This window comes from Panthera leo, chromosome A3, assembly GCF_018350215.1.
Source record: "Panthera leo isolate Ple1 chromosome A3, P.leo_Ple1_pat1.1, whole genome shotgun sequence".
Taxonomy (NCBI): Eukaryota; Metazoa; Chordata; class Mammalia; order Carnivora; family Felidae; genus Panthera; species Panthera leo.
In genome coordinates, this window is record NC_056681.1 from 120,120,885 (window position 1) to 120,139,948 (window position 19,064).

The 19,064-nt window shown below is 51.5% G+C and overlaps 1 protein-coding gene across 3 annotated transcripts in view; it reads left to right on the forward strand.

Annotated features, from left to right (window-relative positions):
• The first annotated feature begins 6,008 nt into the window (after window positions 1-6,008).
• Window positions 6,009-19,064, forward strand: part of ADCY3 (adenylate cyclase 3) — a 91,054-nt gene continuing 77,998 nt past the window's right edge. For 2 of the 3 annotated variants that reach the window (XM_042933523.1, XM_042933521.1), the window contains exons 1-2: window positions 6,009-6,096; window positions 6,580-7,408. In XM_042933523.1, coding sequence (XP_042789457.1) covers window positions 6,734-7,408 — 675 coding nt within the window. In that variant the 5' untranslated portion in view covers window positions 6,009-6,096; window positions 6,580-6,733. The remainder of the gene's footprint in view (window positions 6,097-6,579; window positions 7,409-19,064) is intronic. The other variant, XM_042933522.1, reaches the window with a different exon arrangement.

The following is a 19,064-nucleotide window of genomic DNA, read 5'->3' on the forward strand; positions in this document are numbered from 1 at the left end:
TCAGATTGAAGCAGGCTCCAAGTTCTGAGTTGTCAGCACAGAGCCCGATCTGGGGCTTGAACTCACAAACCACAAGATCATGACCTGAGCCAAAGTCAGATGCTTAACCTGCTGAGCCACCCAGGCTCCCCAGAACTGTTATTTTAATTCAACAAAGTTTATTCATAACCTACCAGGGGCTGGCATTCCAGGTATACAAGTAAACCAAGGCCTTGACCCTGGGCTCAAAGTCCAATGAGTGGGGCAACAGTCATGTAAAATTACAACAAATCCTAGTAGGTGTTAAATACAGGTATAGAAAGTGTACTATTGGATCCTGTCTTAGGTTTCTGTGGGTGTCATAACAAATGACCGCACCCTGGGTGGTTGAAAACAACAGAATTTATTCTCTTGCCATTCTGGAGGCCAGAGGTCCGGAATCAATTGGTCAGCAGGCCTGCACGCCCTCTGGAGTCTCAAGGGGAGAACACTTCCCTGCCTCTTCCAGCTTTTGGTGGCTTCAGGCACTCCCCGGCTTGCGGCCCCTTCCCCTCAACCTCTGCCTCCATCTACACATCATCTCCTCCTCTGTGCCTGTCTCACCTGAGGACACTTATCATTGGATTTAGGGCCATCCAAGCAATCCAGCATGGTGTCATCTCAATATCCATAACCCAATTACATCTGCAAAGACTTTTTTTTTTCCAAGTAAGGTCACATTCACAGGTTCCAGGGATTTGGACATGGATGTACCTTTTTGGGGGCCACCATTCAACCGAAGTAAAAAATGACTGGCGTTCCTTTAGTGCAACTTGAAAGGCAAGGTGATAGCTGAGCACTTCAAAAGTACTATCTTATTTAATCCTAGTATGTGGCAAGGTGGGCAGTCCTCTTAGCTGGGGCAGGGACAGCTAGCGGCCGGATTCTCAAAGGAGATGGGGACAAGATCAGATTTGGATTTGGAACAATCGCCCTGGTTTTGGGGGTAGAGAATGGGCCGGGGGGTGAGAAGGGCAGAGGCAAGGGTGATTCCTGAGATCGAGGTGGGGGCTGGGGGGAAGCAGACATGGGGACAGTAGATTGTTTTCATCTGCAGTGAGGGCTTTTCACCAGCACTCCTTTAGCCCCTCCAGCCTGACCCCCCAGGGGTCTCAGCCTCGCTCTTTCGGGTGTTGTGACTTCCCACCTGTGAGAGGGACCGTGAAGGTCGGGGCCCCATCTCCTCCCCACCCGGGCCTTCTCTAGCCATCTTTTATTGTTCTAAAATCTTTGTCTGTTCCTTCTCATCCCCAGCAGGCCGGGGAGAGGGTTGTTAGCACATATTTCTATGGTGCCTCTTCCCAGAGGGGCCCTGGCTTGAGTGCTTTTGGAAACGTGACATTTCCACAGAGGCCCCGGGATTACTCAGCATTCACACATTGCTTCACACTCCATGGGCATGTGTCTTGCCTTCCCCAAATTTAACCTGTCTGGGCCTCAACTTCCTCATCCAGGCTGGGGCAGAATGATGCCTCGAGTCTCTTTCTCTGCCATCTAGGGAGCCACAATTCCACAGGCTGCCTCTGGCTGCTGGCTAAGCACCTGGTCCCCAAGATCAAGTATCCCTTGGTTAGAGAGGCAGCAACTGACTGACTGGAGGAAGCTTCTTGAGGATTCCTGCTTGAGCCTGACTTCTGTGTGGCCAAGAGCACATTCGGCATCCAGCCCCCTCTCTGCCGCCCCTAACTGAGGGGTCTCTGAGCGTCAGTTTTCTCACCCACATAATGCGGGACGTTCGTACTTACGTCATAAAACTGAAGGAGACAACACAAATCACAGGGCCTGGAAGCACTGTGCTCTCTCTACTCACTTCCGTCTGCCTATTTGAGAGCTCAAAAGATCCAAGGGCAGCGAGTAGGCCGTGCAGGTGGACAGAACAAGTGGGGCACGGGGACCAGAAGGAGAGGCTGGAGCCACACCCACAGGGCACGTGCTCACACTGCACACACACTCACCCACGTGCATGCTGATCAAACACACTGATCACACATGCTCACACCCATCACATTTGCTCACGCTCACCCTCATGCACATGCACACTGATCACGCACATGCACACTGATCACGCACATGCCCACTGATCACACAGGCTCCCAGATGCAACCAGAGACAGCTCGAGGGAGACAGCAGCCCACCCTGGAACAGTCACGCTGGGACAGAAGTGGCCAGAGCGCCTTGGGGATCCGGCCATGAGATGGATGGGAGCTCCTCCCTTTGACTTGCTCCGTGGAGATCTGCCAACCGCTTTGGTTCCCGTTAATTTCCTCCTTCCTCCCAGTGACCCCATCTAGGGGTTAGTGCTGGGTCATTGCCCTGCCAGGACACATGGCCAGTGCACAGGGGCCAGCTTTGTCCTGTACCACGTGACTCTCTCCTCCAGGTGACAGGATCCAAACCTCTGAGTTGGCAGGAGTTGACAAGGGGTCTGGTCCCTTATGGGACAGTGGTGTGGTGTCTGCCCATCCTTTGGGCCCACCTGTCCACTCTGTCATGTAGCGGACGCATGTCGCCTCTCTGCACTGTCTTGTTCCCTGCCTCGTCGTCCCTGAAGCTTGTGCACACCGGGAAGTACCCAGTGGGGTAGGGAAGCGAGTGCATGAATACTCCCCTCTTCCAGCCCTCCAGCAGAAAGTTCTGAGTTGCTTTTTGCACTCATGGATTGAGCCCTACTGTCCGTGGTGACCACTCATCACTCACCCTTGTATTTACCGGCTTCCCCACCTTCTTTCTCTGGGAATCACTTGTCCAATTAAACCAGCTGTATGCAGGCCCTGGTCTCGGGCTCTGCCTTCAGCTAAGGCCCCAAACAGGGCTCTCCTGGGGCCCAGCACCAGAGGAGCTAATGATCTTCTTTCCTCCCACTTCTCTTTCCCCAGAACACCAGGGCTCTGCTCGGATCTATTGTTTGCTAGATTCGGGAGCCGCCACATTTCCCCAGGGGCCCAAACCACTCCTGTTTATCCAACAACAATTAACACTCTGCAATCATCTCTAGTCTCAAACCATACAAGCAAAGAGGTACCTATCCTTTGTCCTGGGCTAGGGTGGGAGTCAGGACACCCACCCGAGCTGACACAGGAGCTGGGCGTGGTCTTACCAAGTAGGAAGCCGGGCAGGAGAACTCCAAGGCAGCTGACACCCAGGTTCTGTCCCCAGTTTAGGACATGCGTCCTAGGCAAGTCACCCACGCAGCCATTCACGGTCTTGGGTTGCGTGGGTGCGTGCCTGTGTGTACATGTGTTTTAAGATAGATACAAAATGTATAGCTTAGAAACTGAAGACACTTCCTACCCTTTTCTTGAGTGGGGTTATTTTTAATTTCCCTGGACCAGGACATTTCAGTATCAGTGAATGAGGCCCGTGGGTTCCCTCGGGGGCAAGAGGTGCACTTACAAAGTGCCATTTCTTCCTAGGGAAATCATTCATTCAGTGGCTATCTGGCTCCAGGTGCCGGAGAAGCTGCGGAAGGCTCTCAGGGCCGGCTGCCCGTCTCCCACTAGTTGTGTTTTCCCTGATGTCTTCCGCATGCAGGACCTTGAGCTGCTTTCCTGCTCTGGAATATTCACTCAGTGGCCTCTGGCTCCTAGGGAGGCCCATGGGGCTTCCCACATCCCCAGGGAAGGGCTGAGCCCATACCCAGAAAGCAGAGTAGGGATGGGAATGTGCTCCGGAAGCTCCCCTCCCCCGCGGAGCCTTGTCAGAGGCTTCAGGTCTCTGAGTGCGCCCCTTTCAGAACGAGTCAGATCCTTCCAACCAGTCCTGAAAGGCCCAGTTTCGGGTCATCTCTGATTGCCATCTGGGTGCAGCCGAGGGTCTGTCTTATTGGTTATTTGGTGCCCCCACAGAGACGGCAGGCATCCTGAGGGCAGGGACTGTGTGTCTCCTCTGGCCTGCCCTGATGCCTGGCCCGGCTGTTGATAGGTGTCCACAGCAGAGAGAGGAGGATTGTGGAAGGTCAGGAAGTGGAGTAGTGGAGGCCAGTGATTAGGGCAGGAGGGGCAGGAAATCAGGCTTGTTTTTTTGTTTTTGTTTTTTTTAACCAGGGGTATCTGTGCAGAAAACTCTCCCTTTGCTAGGTGAGTGTGGTACAAAGGCTGGGACGTGAGGGCAAAGGCCCAGCAAAGAACCCACGTGGCCCGGGAGCTGGACGTGGTCTTGCCAAGTAGGAAGCCGGGCAGGAGAACTCCAAGGATTGTCTTATTACCAGGAAAGGGGGAGGGTGCAATGTGGGTGTCCTTTGTCCCAAAGCAGGCCCAAACAGTATTTATCGGCTTTCCCCCCTTTATTAACACAGGCACCTTTGTTAAACATAAAAATCATGTCTCCTTTAACATCCTGTAACAATTCAAAATAAAAAAAAAACTTTGGAACGCCAAACAAATTAAAACAAAGGGGAAAGGTGCTGTTTTATTCAAATTATGCTCCTCCAAACTCTGATACTATGCCCCCGCCTTGGTAATCAATGCCCTGACAGGTTTGGACTGAGGTTGGCAAGTTTTCAGAATTAGTAGAGAGAAGGACAGAAACAGCTGTGGTAGCATCAATTCTCTGATGAATCTATTCCTGAGGGATGTGAGGTGGCTGAGGCTTTGGAAAGGGCATTCATGGATGACTCTCAGTGGCACGAAGAGACTTGTCCTCCCAGGGCCTGGATGGCTGAGTTTCTCTCCTCTCTGACTCATTTCTTCTGCTCTCCCCATGGAAGCCCATTCCCTAATGCTGCTGGCAGTCTTCAGCATCTCTCCACCCCCGACCCCGCACTACACACACGTTTTGTTCCCCTTTCCCTTTATCTAAATTCTTAAAGTCTGTGGTTGATTTTGGCAAGGTGTTCTGTCAAAGCCAAGAAACGTAATTTATACTAAGGTGTAAGAGACTAATAGGCTTAACCGTTCACAGGAGCATTTTAGTTTTTAAGCAGAGTTTGTAAATTCAGACCCATCTCAAGCAGGTGAAATGTGCACGCGAGATCTTTCTGAAGCGGATCGCTTGCGATTCCACGTGCCAGGTGCCTACCGGGCCACTCCTACCCTCCTCCTTCAGGAACAATTCAAACAGAGCTCAGCTGCGGGCCCTTCGGCGGAAGGCTTGGACTGCCAGGGTGGGCGGGGACACTTAGGCCCGGCGCGCCCGGCGGGGCAGCCAGCCCCAAACCTCAGTCCCGGCCTCTCCTCTCCGCGCCCAGAAGGAAGCCGCGGCATAAGAGGCGGCGGCAGGGGTGCTGCGAGCGCGCCTCACCTGCGGGAGGGCACGTCCCGGGCTTTCATCCTCCGAGACCCGGCCTGCCCAGGGCGGAGGCGGGGGCATCGGTTCGCCCATCCTTCCTGCCCGCCGCCCACCCCGGCGCCTCCACGCAGCAGCCGCAGGCAGCTCGCCTCCGGCCGCTGGGGCGCGGGGCCACCGGGGCCCCTGCGACTCTCGCCCCCGCTCTCCTCCGCCTCCTACCCCACGCGGGCCGCGGGGCTGGATCGGGGCGCTCGTCCCCCCCCGCCCCCAACTCCGGGACGCGCTCGCCGAGAGGGCGGCGACTGCGGGGAGGGAGGGGCGCCGCCCGCCTCCCGGGGCCTGGAGCGCGCGTGGCCCCGGAGCCGCCGGCGCCGCGCGGGGACTCACACAGTGCAGCGCGCCGCGCCCGGACTCGGCTGGCTCCGCTCGGCGCGCGGGCGGCCCAGAGGATGCTGGCGGGCTGCCCCGGCCTCGGCCCGCGCTCCCGCCCGAGAGGGCCCCGGGTGCGCCCCTAGCCGCGCCGCCGCCGCCGCCGCCACCGCCACAGCGGGGGCGAGAGGGAGGGGTCCGGCCGTGCCGCGAGCCGCAGCCCCGGAGGCGGGCGCCCCCCGATTTTTCAGCCCCCGCCGTCTTCCTCCTCCTGCGGCCGGGCGCCCGCGGATGCTGAGGGGCAGCCCCGCGCCTCTCCCGGCCGGATCCCGGGCCTGACGGTGAGGGGGGGGGGGGTCGCCCTCCTGCCGGGGACCGGGACGCTGGCGGGGCGACGCGGCCCCCGCGCGCCACACGCGTGACCCAGCCCCGCAGCCCGAGCGGGGACCGGCCGGACCACGCGGCTCCCGAGTTCCCGCACAGGTAAATGCAAGGGCAGGCCAGCCTTCCCGAGGGCAGGTAGTGCCCGGAGGCGGAGAGCCGGAGCCGCCCAGGGTTGGGTGGGAGAAGGAAGTAAACACCAGGAAGATTCAGGAATCCCCGGGATGGCTCTGGTTGCTCCCGGGCACGTTTAATCTCCAGCTTCTAAGGCTTGGGCCTGTTGGAAATTTAGGTGAGGAAGTCAGGGACTGAGGGAGAAGGGATGACACAGATGGACCCGGAGTGTGAGGGATGGAGAGGTGGCCGAGCCTCTGGCAAGCCACAGACAGGAAACTGGTGAGGACGGGACCAGGTATGTGTGTGTGTGGGTGGTCCGGTGGTGGCGTGAGCGTGGGGACGACTGGAGAAGGCCCTGGTCCCGGAGCCTCGGGCAGCAGCGATTCGTTCGGGAGGGGTAGGATGGGTCACGAGAAACCACAGATAGGAATGAAGAGCTGTGTATCTACTTGGCGTTGTCCTTCTAAGTTCCAGATCAGCGCTGCCTGTGCCCTGGAGACTTGCTCTGCGTCCTGCTGGAGGTGGCCGGCCCTCGAGAGCCCTGGTAGGTGGCCCGTTCCAGAGCCCTTCCTCTGATCCCGGTCCACCTCTCCTGGACTGGTAGAAGCAGACAGTCGCCAGGATGCCAAGGAACCAGGGCTTTTCCGAGCCCGAGTACTCGGCTGAGTACTCCGCCGAATACTCGGTCAGCCTGCCCTCTGACCCCGACCGCGGGGTGGGCCGGACCCATGAAATCTCTGTCCGGAACTCGGGATCCTGCCTCTGCCTGCCTCGATTCATGCGGCTGACCTTCGTGCCCGAGTCCTTGGAGAACTTGTACCAGACCTACTTCAAACGGCAGCGCCATGAGACGCTGCTGGTGCTGGTGGTCTTTGCGGCCCTCTTCGACTGCTACGTGGTGGTCATGTGCGCGGTGGTCTACTCCAGCGACAAGCTGGCTCCCCTGGTCGTCGCTGGGATGGGACTGCTGTTGGACATCCTCCTGTTCGTGCTCTGCAAAAAGGGGCTGCTCCCCGACCGCGTCACCCGGAAAGTGGTGCCCTACCTGCTGTGGCTGCTGATAACTGCCCAGATTTTCTCCTACCTGGGCCTGAACTTTGCCCGCGCGCATGCGGCCAGCGACACGGTGGGCTGGCAGACCTTCTTTGTCTTCTCCTTCTTCATCACGCTGCCCCTCAGCCTCAGCCCCATCGTCATCATCTCCGTGGTCTCCTGTGTTGTGCACACACTCGTCTTGGGGGTCACCGTGGCCCAGCAGCAGCAGGATGGGCTGAAAGGCAGGCACTTGCTGAGGGAGGTGAGTCCCGCCTTGAGTCCCACCCAGGGGCTTCCCTTCCCACCAGCTCTCCTGCGAGGTGGTACCAGTTTCAAAGGTGGGATGGCATTGTTGTCTTTGCCCTTGAGTCAACATATGTTGGGGGAGTGCCTCCGGGGCTCTGGGCTGCTTGTACAGAAAGACCGTCTCTCTCTCAACCTCTGGAGTTTCTCTGGAGCTTCTCTGTGCTTGGCCTGAGGGAGTGGAGGATGTCAGGACATTGGGCCTCAGGGCCACTCTGTCACCCGTGTCCAGCCCAGGTGGGCAGCAGGAAGGCCCACTAGGCCTGGTTCCAAGGCAGCGTCGTCCTGGTCATTGCTTCTGTCCTTGATCTCCAAGAGAAAGACCTCTTATGGGGAAGGGGAGGGTTCCCTTAGCCTCTGGTCTCCAGCCTGTCCTTGACTAGCTTCAGCAGTTGACTGACTTGTGTGGACTCAGCACCCCTCTGTCGGATGGGGACTGTATGTCTGCATAAGTGGTTGTTATCAAGATCAGAGGGCATGTGGGCAGAGATGCCCTAAGAAACACAAAGGTGTGATGGTCCTAGATCCTGCGTCTGCCGCTGGGAGCTCACGGTGTGTAGAGCAGTTGGAAGGTATGGGGACAGTCGTGCTGGCCACGGTATTGGAGGGTCTGCTAGTTCTTTGAGGACACGTTCTGCTGGAAGGGGTGGAGTTTGGGCTACCACTTAACTAATCGCATCGTGCTCCTGCCAGGAGCCAAGACCCTGGCTAGGCGGTGAGGTGCTATAGAGACTGGGAGGTGTGATTCTCAGCATCTGAGTTTATCTACTAACCCATCTGGAGGAGCCTGCGGAGCTTAATGAGTTCCACAGTCTTGTGCCCTACCTGCTGCCTCCTTTATTCTTGAGCCCAGAGATGGAAAGTGCCCTGTTCGAGGCTACATAAGTAGTTACAGCGATCACATGCCTGGAGCGTCCATTTCTCGATTCCGGTTCCAGTGCTCTTCCTCCTATGTCATGATGCTGGCTACATCTCTGCCAAAGCCATTATCATGGTCTCTTGGGCTTGAGAGTTGAGTCTCCATAGGCCCAGCAGTGCCATAGGGGTTGATGCAAGAACGCCAGGGAACCGTCCCATTGCCTCCCACTTGGTTAGAGGAAAACACAGGTTTTCTGTTTTAACTTTTTCCTGCTCATGCAGGGTCCTCTCTCAGGAAGCCTTGTGCGTTCTGCAGGAGCCCAGCCCCGGGCTGGTGCGCACGGGCCCCATGAGTACACCAAGAGTTCCCTTGGTTTTTCTCCCGATGCCCTGTTCACATAAAGTGACAATCGCCGTTGCTACCTTGACTTTTGAGTCCGTGAGCTTTAGCTTGTGCCTCTGCCAGTCAAGGGTCCTGCTGGAAGCTATCTGGGGAAGAGTGGCAGGGGTCATTCCTGCTTGGAAATGGTAGGAAGCACAGCTCAGAGCAGACAGGCGGGTGGGCATGGCAGCCTTTGGGGTCTGACCTCCAACTCAGAACTGTTACTTTCTACTAAACAGTCACTTCTGGCATCTTCCTCCCTGTCTGGGCCCCTGGACCACAGGAGTTTCCCATATGCTTCGCTGTCCCTTAAGAGAGCAAAAACAAATTCTCCCCTTTGGAGCCCAGCCACTAAACTCGTGATTTGCTGGTATCCTTTGGGTGCTGCTAAGAAGAGACAAAAAACCCAAAAGATTAGGAAACCGGGAAAAAAGAAAACGAAATAAACAGAAGATAACAATATTAGCATCCCAGGAGAGCATGGCCTTGGCATGGAAGCAGTGCCCTGAATGTGACTTTCGGAATGGAGGGGAAGGAGGAGGTCCCTCTCAAGGTCCATTTGGGAGCCTGAGATAGAATGCAGGAGGCCTCAGCTTTCAGTGGGCTGCATTCCAGAAGTTTGAGTCACTTGTTTGGAACTAATGTGCCTTTTTAAAAGGTGCCTGGGTTCCCAGACCCACTTGCCCAAGTTTTCCTTAAGTCACAGAGTCCCTGCATTCAGTATTTCTGAATGTGGTGGAAATTAAGCCCCAGGTGGCTGTGTGCGCTGTGGGGAGAACACTGGATATGTCTCTCCTCCAGCTGTGTAATGAAGCAACACCCACCTGCCCTCTGCTCCTGCGGGCCCATGTTACCTACTGGGATCAAGGGTAGGATGGGACGGAGATGTGAGAATGGGACAGCCGGATCCCCAACTAGGGTAACCCCAGGAATGTTCTCCAGACCCCAGCACCACCGTGCTTTTCCTTCTCTTGCCTAAAGACTCCCCTTTTCTTTTTCTTTGCCCATCACCTGTTGGATCCAGCCAGTGACTCCCTCCTGGGCCGGTGGGGGGCAGTGAATTGGGTTCCAGCAGGCACTGGGTCTGGGGGCTTTGGGAATGCTCCTGTTGCTGCTGCCACCCGCAGCACTAAGAAGCATTTTCACTGTCGATGGCTTCCTCCTCTGCACCCTTCGTGCTCTCAAACCCATACTCCTCTAGTGGGGGGTAGGGGATAGACAGGGACAGGGAGACCTCAGGGTAGCCTGAAATGTCAGCGGCAAGACATCCAGCCTGCCTTGGGCTCTTCTCCTAGGAGGCAGGAAGGTTGGGGTTCTGACCAGAAAAGTAGGTCGAGCCGGGCTGTCAGATGGGGTGTGGGATTGGGGTGTTACTGGGGTTTCACTTATTAGTGGATGAGTGAAGATTACTGAGCAATAGTATGGGCCTTGCTGCCTGTGGGGTCTGGGGATAATGGGAATCAGACAATCCCAGTCTGAGGCTGGGGGGTGTAGGGGAGCTGGGCTGGGGGGGAGCAAGCTGCAGCTAGTGGGGTCTCCGCACATCCCTCCCCTTGCCTGGGTCCTGGCGCCACCCTCCTCTTATGGCACAACTTGCCCTCTACTGCCCCAAACTGCCCCTTAGGGTGATGTGATGGAGCAGGATGGGGTCCAGGGCAGGGGTGGCAGCAGCTGATGGGGGAAGGGGGGGTGGGCAGAAAACGCAGTTAAGGTGGTAGGGAGCATTCCTGAGGCCAGTGGCGATTCCCAAGACCCTCAATGCGCCCACACAACCTGTTCCCTTCTGGCGGGGTTGTTAAAGAGTCTGTGACTGGTTAGGGGCAAGGAGCAATATTTGAAAACTATTTCATAGCAGAAAGGCTGTTTGAGAGCAAAATTTTCTCTTGGAATTAATAGCCTGTTAAGACCTTTATTTACAAATGGGAACACGATATGCTGGGGATGTGTAATTCCTTCACATGTACACATCACACAGCATTCACCCCATGGATGGACATTCCGCTCCAGGGGGGCTGGAGGCAGCTATAGGAGGGATATTGTGTGAGAGGGCTGATGCTTCCAGACTCCTTCATCCACAGGCTGGAGTTTAGGGTTCTATATACATCATCCCATTTGATTCTGGATGTTACTGGCTCCATTTTACAGATGAGGAAACTGAGGCTCAGGGAGGTTGAGAGTTAGTGGAGGGGCTGGATAATGGGGGAGGGGTCCCTGCTGAGTGAGAAGGGGGGATGATGGGGAGAGGGGGCAGGACATATCCAGAGGCTTCCCTGAGATCCTCTCTTCCTCTGGAATGCAGGCTTCTGAGCCTCTTCCTGCTTCTCTGGCCGCCCCAAAACGCGTTTGCTGAGTGGTGTTGAAGAAAGGTACCAAGAGGTGGGAGGCCCTAAAATATCACAGCAGGCACCCCCCCTGTCTCCCCCTGGGAATTGGATACAAGGAGGGGAGAGGCCATGACAGACTCTTCCTGGTGGGGACATGGCTGGGTGGGTATGTGTGAGATGAAATGTGATGAATTGGGGCAGGAGGACAGCAGGCTGGGGGGCTCTGAGCAACCAGAGGCATCAGGGTGAGAGAGGCAGGTGTGCAGGAAACGGGCGGGGAGGCAAAGCCACCGTCCCAGAGTGGGACAGAAGGGTCATCCCTCTGCGCCGTGTGCACAGCTGGGCATGTTTTAGGACCAGAATACTAAGGAAAGGTGTAGAAGGGACGGGGAGGCATCAAATCCAGCTGTGGAAGAACAGTGCATTATTGAACATGGAAACAACTTTGCAGAAAATCACCCCCTCAATCCCATCCCGGTTGTGTGTGTGTGTGTGTGTGTGTGGCCTTTTCTGATCCTCCTGTGTGTGAGAACAGCTTTTCTAGTACGTCCTTGTCGTGCATATGCAGTGGGTCCTGACTTTCACCATGTTACCTCACTCATGTTTGGCCGTGAATATCGGATCCCTCATGTTTATTTTAAATTGGCACTTTTATCATTAGCTGGTTTTCCTGGAGAGTAAACTAGAGCCTGGGGCTGGGCCAGTAGTGGGGGACTGGGTAGCAGTGCCAGTCGGACCCCAACATCCATGCCCGGGTCTCCCCTTGCCCCGCCCCCAGGCTTGCTTTGTAAACTCCAGGATGTACACACACGTAGGCCCCTGGACTTGGTCTGCCCAACAGCCCTGGTGGATGCTCCTTGAGGTGGACTTCCTAGGACTCCAAGGTCATTCTTGTTCTCCAGTTCCTTCACGTTTGTACGCTAAACCCCCTGGGGTGTTCCAACCCTGAATACATATTCAGACCTTCCCTCCCTGGCCCCTCCTCCACTGTGTTCTCTTGATAGGCACTTTTTTTTTTTTTTTTTTTTTTTTTTTTTTTTTTTTTGGAGACTGAGCATGGTGAATGTGGTGAATGAATAAGCACAAGGGAGGGGCAGAGAGGTATGGGGAGAGAGAATCTTAAGCAGGCTCCACGCTCCGTGCTGAGCCCCATGCGGGGTTCAAGCCTGCAACCCTGGGATCGTGACCTGAGCTGAAATCAAGAGTTGGACATTTAACCAACTGAGCTACCCAGGCACCCCATTGATATGCACTCTTGATGATAGGCTTCTGTGGGTGTAATCCTGACCAACGCTCAGCTGTGTGTGTGCTCAGGGGGAACACCCACGTGCAGGGCCAGGCCCACTGAATATGGAGTATAGACAGGATGCCCTCATTCACTGAACTCTTGCTGTGTTTCCGGTAAGTAGCTCCCAGCAAGAGGTAGATATTGTTTTCATTTACAGATGGGGACACTGAAATGTGTATAAGTGACATGACTGGTCTAAGGCCATATAGCGAGCAGGTGGCAGATCAGGATTCAAACCCAGATCAGTGAGGTAACAGAGTTCCTTCTCTTCAAACATAAAAGAACCCCTTAGACTGTCTTTCCTCAGACCTGTTGAGATAAAGTTCCAGCAGGGATAGGGTCCCAACCCTTAGAAGGCGCTATGCGACAGAGGATGAGGTGTTTCTAGGGGCAGGCATATTGCTACTGATCAAGGCGTATAGCTGTCCAGAGATTGAATGGGGGTTGCAACCAAAAGCCTACATACTTCTGTGACTTCTGGAGATTTCATTAGGTCCTAGGACAGTGTAGTTCCTGATGTCTCTGCAGTGATGACCCATTCATCAAGAAAATATTAAGTTACATTTAGTATAAGATGGGGTGTGGTATTGCATTCTAAAAACCTTTTTGGCCAGAGTTTGATAAAAACTAGTTTGGATATTTTGATTCTCTAGGAAACTCTTTAATGTGGAATGGCCCACTTCTCTTTGGCCTTACCGCACATAAATGCATCCAATTTACTAAGTGTTTCAGTTATCTATTGCTGTAACAACCTCAGAATAATAGCTTACTATCTTATTCTGTGGGTTGACTGTGGTCAGCTGGACAGTTTTTGTGTTTCAGGTGGCACTGGCTGGGGTCACTCACTTGACCGCCTGGGCTGTTGCATTCAGCCATTGGCATTCAGCTGACCACTATGCTGGAAAGCTCTAGGGAGGCCTGGAGCCTTGGATCTCCTCTAAATGACCTCTCCACGTGGTTAGCTTGGATTTCCTCACAGGTGTGGTGGTCTCTGGGAGGAAATGGCAGCTACCAGAGTTGTTTTTAGAGGCTAGACTGGTCACTGTGGTCAAAGAAGGTCACGCTAACCTGGATGCAAGATAAGGGGACCTTCTACCCCTTGATGTGAGAGTGGCCTGTGCATACAGGGAGGAAAGGGATGGAGAGCAGACATCCTCTGAGGCTGCCTACCAAACCAGGGGACACATGGGGGATGCTAGGGAGAAGGGGTTAAAGAAATCCATGAGTCTGGGTGGGATACCAAAATACCATGTGACCACAGGATGCTTCAAAAGTTAGAAATGTGGTCCAGAGCAAGGCATAATATAACTTCTTTAAGGTATTGCTTCTCTGTGAAATCCATAATTTCTATGATTTTTCAGAAATTTTTAGAAACTGCAGCGCACATAAAAAAAGACAGTGGCTCATAGTTCATTTGTGTGAGCTTTTCATGCATTATATTTTTGAGAAGAATCCTCTTGTCAAGGGTGCAGACCTGCTCTGTCCAGGGCACTGTGCCAATTTACAGGGAAGCTGTCTCTGCATCCAACCACAACCCCAGCACCAGTGCTGGTCCTTTCTCTCCACACATCATCTAGATCAGCAGCCTGGCTTTGATATTTGTATTCCTTTCCCAGGAGGTGGGAGTTTGCTCATGTACATGTTTCAGAAACATGTCAAATTTGTCTTTCTTAACAGGTTGCCATTGCCTCAAGGAGAGGTTAAGACTGATCGTAGAATTCCTTTGCAGCCCTTTGTGGTGCCTTGGTTGTGACTTCGCTCTGTAAATGTTGAATATGTACATTCCTGCTCTGGTTTTGCCTTTATTTCCTTTCCCATCAACTCATTGAGAGTTTCATAAATCTTTGGCTAGATCCAAGATCGGGGAAATGTTTTAGGGTTAAGCCGAGTGATTTGAGAATTATTACTTTTTAAGTTTATTTATTTTGAGAGGGAGAGGGAGTGCAAGAGAGAGCACGAACCGAAGAGGGCCAGTGAGAGAGTCCCAAGTAGCCTCCATGCTGTCAGCACAGAGCCCCATGTGGGGCTCGATCTCACAAACAGGGAGATGATGACCTAAGTTGAAACCGAGAGTCAGATGGTTAACCCACTGAGCCACCCAGGAACCCCAAAAATTATTTTTTAAAGAAAGATTTATATAAAACCTTTCAGGGGTGCTAATCAATACTCCTTTGCCACTTGTTTATATCCTTGTGTAGGGAAAAGCAGCAATAGAGGAGGGTTTTTAGGAGCCCAAAAAATGAGTCATAGATATCCTGTTGGCCTAATTCTAATCTCCTTGCACAAAAATGATTTGTGTGAGATCATTTAGGAGAATGGCTGAGCAGAGTTGGAGCTGTTACCATCCCACCTTCTCTGCTTGTTCCTGTAGTTTGAGAAACTTAATTCCTTCCATCACTTATCAAACATTTCATCAGGGTAGTAAGCATTGATCTAGTCAGAGTATACAGAGAATGTCTAAAACTTAGCCCCTTCCTCAAGGAGCTCATGGGCTATGGTGCAAGTCCTGTTAGTGAGGACCTACCTAGGGAAACCAGAAGGCTTCTAAAGAGCTGGCCATTGAGCTGGAATTTGAAGGATGAGTAGGAGTTTGCTAAGTGGAGTAATGGGAGTGGGGCTTCTCAGTCAGAGTCCTAGGAGGTTCTCACTTGGTCAGGACTGGTGAGCATTATTATGTGACAGGAGCATGAGTGGGTGATAGGAGCTGGAGAGACAAGGTGCAGAGAAGCCAGATAGCAGAAAGGCTAAAGGATTTTTTGGCCTTTATTCCTACAATGATGGGGTCCATTGTAGGAATTTTAGCAGGGGCAGATAGGATCTGATTTGCATTTAGAAGAGTCATTCTGGTGGACTTGAGTGAGGCCAAGACTGATTAGGAGACTTCTAAAATCATCCAGGCATGATGCCGTGAGAGCCATCCACCAACATGGAAGTGGGATAGAGAAGAGGACTTCAGTTTGAGGTGTCCATGAGACATCTGGGTAGAACTATCAGATTATTCAGTGGGTAATTATTTGAAAAAAAATTTTTTTGATATTTGTTTATTTTGAGAGAGAGAGAGAGAGAATGAATGAATGAATAAATGAATGAGAATGAATGGGGGAGGGACAGAGAGCAAGGGAGACACAGAATCCAAAGCAGGCTGCAAGCTTTGAGCTGTCAGCACAGAGCCTAAGGTGGGGCTCGAACTCACGAGCCATGAGATCATGACCTGAGCCGAAGTTGGATGCCCAACCGACTGAGCCATCAGTGGGTAATTATTGAACACCAGGCCCTGTGTTCAAGATTTGGAGCTTAGAAGAGAAATCTAGAGTTTCAGATTTGGGAATCATTAGCATTTAAATGGCCCCCATCACCACAGAGAGGGTGCATTTTGCCCAAGGAAAGTGTGGAATCCAGAGAAGTGGGCTTAGGACCTAGCATTAGGGAGGAGCCCAGATGAGGAGTTCCCTAGCCCAGAGCATCCATGCCCCACCCCATCTACAAATACAGCTTAATTTCTTCCTTGACCATATGGATGCCTCATTTCTTTTTCTTGTCTGATTGCTATGGCTCCGTCTTTCAGCACCATGTTGGATAAACATGGCAAGAGTAGACATGTTTGTGTCATTCCTGATCTTAGAAGAAAAGGACTCAGCTTTTCACTATCGGGTATGATGTTAGCTGTGCATTTTTCATATATGGCCTTTATTACATTGAGGTATGTTCCCTCTGAACCCACTTTGTTGAGAGTTTTTATCATGAACAGATGTTGAATTTCAGCAGATGCTTTTTTTGCGTCTTTGAGATGATCATATGATTTTTATCCATTTTGTTGATGTGGTGTATTGTGTTGATTGATTAGCAAATATTGAACCATTCTTGCATCCCTGGAATAAATTCCACTTGATTGTGGTGAATGATATTTCTAATGTATTATTGAATATGTTTTGCTAGTATTTTGTTGAGGATTTTTGCATCTGTGTATATCAGGGATATTGGCCAGTAGTTTTCTTTCTTTCTTTCTTTCTTTCTTTCTTTCTTTCTTTCTTTCTTTTCTTCCTTTCTTCCTTCTCTCTCTTTCTCTTTCTTTCTTTCTTTCTTTCTTTCTTTCTTTCTTTCTTTCTTTCTTTCTTTCTTGTGATGTCTTTGGCTGGTTTTAGTGTCCGCATAATTTTGGCCTCATAGAGTACATTTAAAGCTTTCTTTGCTTTTCTATTTTTTGGAATAGCTTGATGAAAATTGGTATTGTCTCTTTAAATGTTTGGTAGAATTCTCTTGTGAATCCATCTGATCCTGGACTCTTATTTTATGGTAGTTTTGATTATCAATTCAATTTTGTTACTAGTAATTGGTCAATTCAGGTTTTCTATTTCTTCCTGATTAACTTTTGGAAGATTGTATGTTTTTAGGAATTTATCCATTTCTTCTAGGTTGTCCAATTTTTGGCATATAATTTTTCATAGGGTTCTCTTACAATCCTTTGTATTTCTGTGGTGTCCATTGTTACTTCACTTTTGTTTCTGATTTATTTATTTTATTTATTTGGGTCCTTTTTTTCTTGATGAGTCAGGCTAAAGGTTTATCAATTTTGTTTATCTTTTCAAAGAACCAGCTCCTGGTTTCACTGATTTTTTTTTTCGATTTTTTTTTTCAGTCTCTGTCATTTATTTCTGGTCTTGATCTTCATTATTTCCTTTTTTCTACTCACCTTGGGTTTTGTTTGTTCTTTTTTTAGTTTCTTTAGGTGTAAGATTGGATTGTTTGTTTGAGCTCCCTCTCGGCCAGTCTATGTCTGATGCCTCTTCCTTCCTCTGATCAGGTTTTTAGCTGTTTCCTCCAGCAAAGTTCCTCTTTGTGGTTTCTAAGAAATTTCCTTTGATTAGTAATGAAGGTTTTTCTTTTCCCTTTCCTCTCTTCAAGAACGCTTTCTTTGTTGTAAACAGAACAGAAAATGACATGTTTAAGATGAAATCCCACCCCACCCTTCACCCCCATTCAAAACCCCAAAGTACGTGGTCTGGATTTGAACCTTTGCAAGATTTCCACGGTTGTGGTTTGTTGTTCCTGCACCATTTCAAGACTGGTCCTCGTGAAATGTAACCAGCTGAGTCTGATCTGGCAGCATAAGGTCAGGCAGCTGCCCCTCCCAGTTCCATGGTCGGCTCTAGGTGGGCTTCTTGGCTACCCTGGGAAGGCTCTTTTTCACTCGGTGGGACCGGGTCCTGGATAATTGATCCCCGTGGGCCAAATTCTTAAGAGACTGACTGGTAAGCCCAAGGCTTGGTCACCAACTTGATGATAGTAGATGGACCTGGCTACTCTCCTAAGGAGGGAAATACTATGTATGTCTGTTACTCGGTACATATTTGCTACAAATTCCTAAGAAACCAGATCAGTAATTTCCTGAAGGGGAATTGAGCAAAGGACAGTGCATGGTGCTGAGGGTGGGTCCTCATCTCAGGCTAGGAACTGCTCCTGCTGCCCATAGGCCCATTTCCCAGTGTTGGGTGACTCCGTCTGTTAGACATAGCCTCCCTCTGATAGCCAGGAAAGTGGTACAATTCTCTCTCCAGCTCTTTTTCTAAACTCCTACATGTGATTATAGTTTATACTTCACAAGCACTCTGGAAGACACTAACAACCACCCGCCCCCCTCGCCCCCCGCCCCTGCACATTGGGATTGTAGTTGTTTAAATCACCCATCTCTGGGAACACACCTGGGACATTGTCTCTTTATTTCAGAAAGGACCCAATGTAGTGTGGTTATTTTAGGGAGCATTTTCTCTTCCTTCCATAGTGTCTGGTCTCAGACCCTGCTGACCTCTATAGTTATAAACTAGTGAAGGGACCTTGGGGGCCTGGCCTGCCAATGGGCTTTGTGCTTTGAGAATCCATAAAAGCACCAGCTTCACAGTTATTTGACTCAAAGTACTTCCTAGCTCCCAACTTACCAACTTTAAGAGCTTAGGCATGTTATTTAATCTGTCTAGTCTCTACCTCTGTGAATCTTCCTTCACTGGGTCAGTGCAGTGATGAAATGCACTAACCTATGTACCTGGCTTTCTGGTGTAGGGCTGAGGCACCGCTGGGCCTAGCAGTGCCCGTTGCTCTGGCTTTTGCTGTCGTTATTACTGGCTCCACTGGAGAGGAATTTTAGAACAACTTGGGCCAATCCCAAGGGAGAGAAGAGAAGCTCCATGCTCCAGATGTCTGGAGGGCACCGTGGTTGGGTCATTGGAAACTTAACTCCCCTTATTGGGGGATAGGGGAGCTAGGCCAACATTTTGTTGTTGTTTCCTTAGACATGTTAGAGGGAACGTACTTTTCAGGTGAAGTTTCCCATGAGGACAAAGAATACTGGACTTTTAACGCAGGCTTTTTGTCCTTTGATTTTTTGGGGGGTTTCTTTTGCTTGTTTTTGTTTTGTACCATAGCAGTGACCTTTCATTTAATGTCTTTCTCTATTTTGAGAAGGATGAATTAAGAGTAGGTAGTGGGTGAAGAAAGGCTCCAGAATGATTTGGACTGGAGGAATGTCAAATCATTCTTCCACTGGGTCAAATCACTTGGGCCATGTGGAGCTTGGTTTCTTTATTGAGAATAAAGAGGACCCTGGGGCTGTGGGACAGCCCTCCTGGGTGGCCTCGCTTTGCTTCTCTTCACCAGCATACGCTAATACACACTTCATGAGACTTCTCACTGGATTTGGAGGTGGAAAGGATCCTTGGGGCTCATGGTCCAACTCGCAGGCTGTGGAGTCCCCAGCACATACTCTAGTCTT